General features: G+C 64.1%; 1 protein-coding gene across 1 annotated transcript in view; it reads left to right on the top strand.

The window, feature by feature from the left end:
- PVRL4 (poliovirus receptor-related 4) overlaps positions 1 to 4,010 on the top strand; it is a gene marked incomplete at its 5' end in the record, with an annotated part of 11,349 nt that overhangs the window by 3,421 nt on the left and 3,918 nt on the right. Inside the window, 2 exons of the mRNA XM_014961759.1 lie at positions 2,666 to 3,019; positions 3,860 to 4,003. Of these exons, the coding sequence (XP_014817245.1) occupies positions 2,666 to 3,019; positions 3,860 to 4,003 (498 nt within the window). The remainder of the gene's footprint in view (positions 1 to 2,665; positions 3,020 to 3,859; positions 4,004 to 4,010) is intronic.

Genomic DNA, 4,010 nt, shown 5'->3' with positions numbered 1-4,010 from the left:
CTCCGCAAGCCACGGCAGGGCCCGGCATGTGCCGCGGCCGGTTGGGCTGGCCGTGCCGGCCCGGCCGCTTCCCCCGGCCTCGCCGAGCGGTTGGGCGGGTCCTGCCACGCCCCGACACCCGCCGGCCTCGCACGCGCACACGAGCGTGCAAGGGCAGGTGTGCGCCGGCGTGCCCAAGAGGGCTCCAGCTCAATGCGTATGTTGGGGGGGACGCACACACACACACACACGTGTGTGGCTGCCCGGGTGTGAGGGTGCCCGAGTGTGTGTGAGCACGCAGGGGTGTGCACAAGCGTCTGTAAGTGTGTCCTGGTGTGTTGGAGCGTGCCTGCGCGTGTGTGAGAGTACACAAGTGTGCACGAGTGTGTCTGTGCCGGTGTAAGGATGCCCCAATGTACATGAGCATGTCCAAGTGTGCAGGAGTGTGCACAATGGTGTCCAGGGACGTGCAAGCGTGCCTAAGCATGGTGAGCACACCCAAGCATGCATGAGTGTGCACAATTGTGTGTGAGCACGTCTAAGCACACATGAGAGTGTCCAGGAGTGCACAGGCGTGTATAAGCATGTACAAGTGTGCTTGAGCGTGCTGGAGTGTGCCCAAGCGTGTATGTGTGTGTGCAAGCATGTGCACGTCCGCATGTGTACAAGTGTGCCTAACCGTGCCCAAGCGTGTTCAAGTGTGCATGAACATGCTGAAGCGAGTGTGTACGTGTGTGAGCAAATCCAAGCACACGTGAGCGTGCAGAATCTCGCCTGAGTGATCATGAGCGTGTGTGAGTGTGTCCAAGTGTGCGTGCATGTATGTGAGTGCACCCAAACACGCATGGGTGTGTGCAAACACAAGTGTGTCCAAGTATGCCAAAGGGTGCACAAGCGTGCCCAAGTGTTCTTGCACATACGTGAGTGCTAGCACAAGTGTGTGCAGGCACAATGTGCCCAAGAGTGCGGGAGTGTGCACAAGTGTGCAGAAGTGTTCCTGCACATACGTGAGTGCCAGCGTGTGTGTGTGTGCAAGCATGAGTGTGCCCAAATGTATGTAAGTGTGCCTGAAGAACTGCAGGGACAGGTGCGAGCACAAGTGTGCCCAAGCATGCTGAGTGTGCACAAGTGTTCTTGCACGTGTATGAGAGCCAGCATGAGTGTGTACAGACACAAGTGTGCCCACACATGCCTGCATGTATGTGAGTGTACCCAAGCCTGCACGAGTGTGTGCAAGAACAGGTGTGTGGGAGCGTGCCCAGGTGTTCTTGCACACGTATGAGAGCCATCACGAGTGTGTGCGGGCACGGTGTGCCCGAGCGTGCGGGAAGCACCGTGTGAGTGTGCGGTGAGTGTGCGGTGCCACCCCTGGTGCCGTGGGTTGGGTGTGTGGTGCCAGGGTGTGGGTGCCGTGTGTTGGGTGCCTGGTGCTGTGGGTGCCACGGGTGCCCGGTGCCATGGGTTGGATGCCATCGTGTGGGTACCTGGTGCCACGGGTGCCCAGTGCCATCGCTGGTGCCACACTGTGGGTGCCCTGGGTCAGGTGCACGGTGCCGTGGTGTGGGTACCATGGGTTGGGTGCCCAGTGCCATGGGTTGGGTGCGCACTGCCATGGTGTGGGTGCCATGGGTTGGGTGCCAGGTGCCCAGTGCCATGGGTCAAGTGCCATGGGTTGGGTGCTATGGTGCCACCACTGGTGCCATGTGTTGGGTGTCTGGTGCCACGGTGTAGGTGCCTGGTGCCACAGTGTGGGTGCCATGGGTCAAGTGCCTGATGCCATGGTGTGGGTGCCATAGGTTGGGTGCCTGGTGCCATGGGTCAGGTGCCCTGTGCCATGGTGTAGATGCCATGGGTTGGGTGCCTGGTGCCACGGTGTAGGTGCCATGGGTCAGATGCCCAGTGCTGTGGGTTGGGTGTCATGATGTGGGTGCCTGGTGGTATGGGTTGGGTGCCATGGGTTGGGTGCCCAGTGCCATGGTGTAGGTGTCCTGGGTCAGGTGCCCAGTGCCATGGGTCAGGTGCCACGGTGTGGTGCCTGGTGCCATGAGTTGGGTGCCCGGTGCCACAGTGTGGGTGCCATGGGTCAACTGCCCAGTGCCATGGTGTGGGTGCCATGGGTTGGATGCCCAGTGCCATGGGTTGGGTGCCCGATGCCATGGTGTGGGTGCCATGGGTTGGGTGCCCGGTGCCACAGTGTGGGTGCCATGGGTCAACTGCCCTGTGCCATGGTGTGGGTGCCATGGGTCAGGTGCTCAGTGCCATGGTGTAGGTGTCCTGCATCAGGTGCCACAGTGTGGTGGGTGCCATGGGTTGGGTGCCCAGTGCCAGGGGTTGGGTGCCTCGGTGTGGGTGCCCAGTGCCATGGGTTGGGTGCCCACTGCCATGGTGTGTGTGCCATGGTTCGGGTGCCCTGTGACACGATGTAGGTGCCATGGGTCAGGTGCCGGGTGCCTGGTGCCATGAGTTGGGTGCCCGGTGCCACAGTGTGGGTGCCATGGGTCAACTGCCCAGTGCCATGGTGTGGGTGCCATGGGTTGGATGCCCAGTGCCATGGGTTGGGTGCCCGATGCCATGGTGTGGGTTCCATGGGTTGGATGTCCTGTGACACGATGTAGGTGCCATGGGTCAGGTGCCATGGGTCGGGTGCCCGGTGCCACGGTGTGTGTGTGTGTGTGTGTGCCCGCAGGCGCCATGGCAGGCGTGGTGGAGATGGAGCGCAGCGTGACGGCGGTGCTGGGCCAGGACGTGGTGCTGCCCTGCCGGTACCGGGCGCAGGAGCGGGAGCAGGTGGAGCAGGTGACGTGGCTGAAGCGCGGCCCCGACGGGCACAGCGCCGAGGTGGCCGTGCTCCACCGGCAGCACGGGCAGCACGTGCAGGAGCGCTACGCCGGGCGGGTGCTGCGCCAGGCCGACGGGGCGCTGGAGGACGGGGCCATCGTCCTGCGCAACGCCGTGCAGGGCGACGAGGGCGACTACGAGTGTCACCTCATCACCTTCCCCTTGGGCAGCTTCGAGGGGCACCTCACCCTCAAGGTGCTGGGTGAGTGCCCGGGCGTGGGGCGGTGGCCGTGGGGATGGGGTGGTGGGCATGGGCAGTGGGACATGGGGATGGGGTGGTGGGCATGGGGCAATGGGATGTGGCTGTAGGGTGATGGCCATGGGGTGGTGGGCAACGGGCCACGGGGATGGGGTGGTGGGCATGGGGCAATGGGACATGGCCATGGCACAATGGCCGTGGGGTGGTGGGCAGTGGGCTATGGGGATGGGGTGGTGGGCATGGGGCAGTGGGACATGGGGATGGGGTGGTGGGCATGGGACAATGGGACACTGCCCACTGTGGTTGGGCAATGGGGAGGTGGGCATGGGGTGGTGGGCAATGGGCCATGAGGATGGGGCAGTGGGTATAGGATGATGAGGATGGGGTGATGGGATGATGGCCATGGGGTGCTGGGCACAGGGGAGTGGGCAACGGGCCATGAGGATGGGATGGTGGGCATGGGGTGATGGGTATGGGACATTGGGGTGGTGGGCATGGGGTGATGGGCATAGGGTGATGGGCATGGGGCAGTGGGCATGGGATGGTGGGCAATGGGCATGGGGCATAGGGCTGGTGGGCACATGGCAGTGGGCATGGGATGAAGGTCATGGGGTGATGGGCACGGGGTGATGGGTTGGTGGGCAACGGTGGTGGGACAGTGGGCAACGGGTAACGGGCACGGGGCAATGGGTGAAGGGCAGTGGGCAAGTGGTGGTGGGTGATGGGCACGGGACAACAGTGATGGGGTGGTGGGGAATGAGCCCCGGGGACAGGCGGGTCTGGGGGGGCACCGGAGCGGCAGAGCCCGGCAGTGGGTCTGACATTGGTGCCCCCCAACCCCAGTGCCGCCGCTGCCCATCCTGAACCCGGGGCCGCCGCTGGAGGAGGGTCAGGGCCGGACGCTGGCGGCGTCCTGCACGGCGGAGGGCAACCCGGTGCCCTCGGTGCGCTGGGAGACGGAGGTGCGGGGCACCAACGCCACCCGCCGCTCGGC

This window comes from Calidris pugnax, unplaced genomic scaffold (assembly GCF_001431845.1).
Source record: "Calidris pugnax isolate Ruff unplaced genomic scaffold, ASM143184v1 scaffold871, whole genome shotgun sequence".
Lineage (NCBI taxonomy): Eukaryota > Metazoa > Chordata > Aves > Charadriiformes > Scolopacidae > Calidris > Calidris pugnax.
This window is presented reverse-complemented; position numbering and strand designations above follow the sequence as displayed.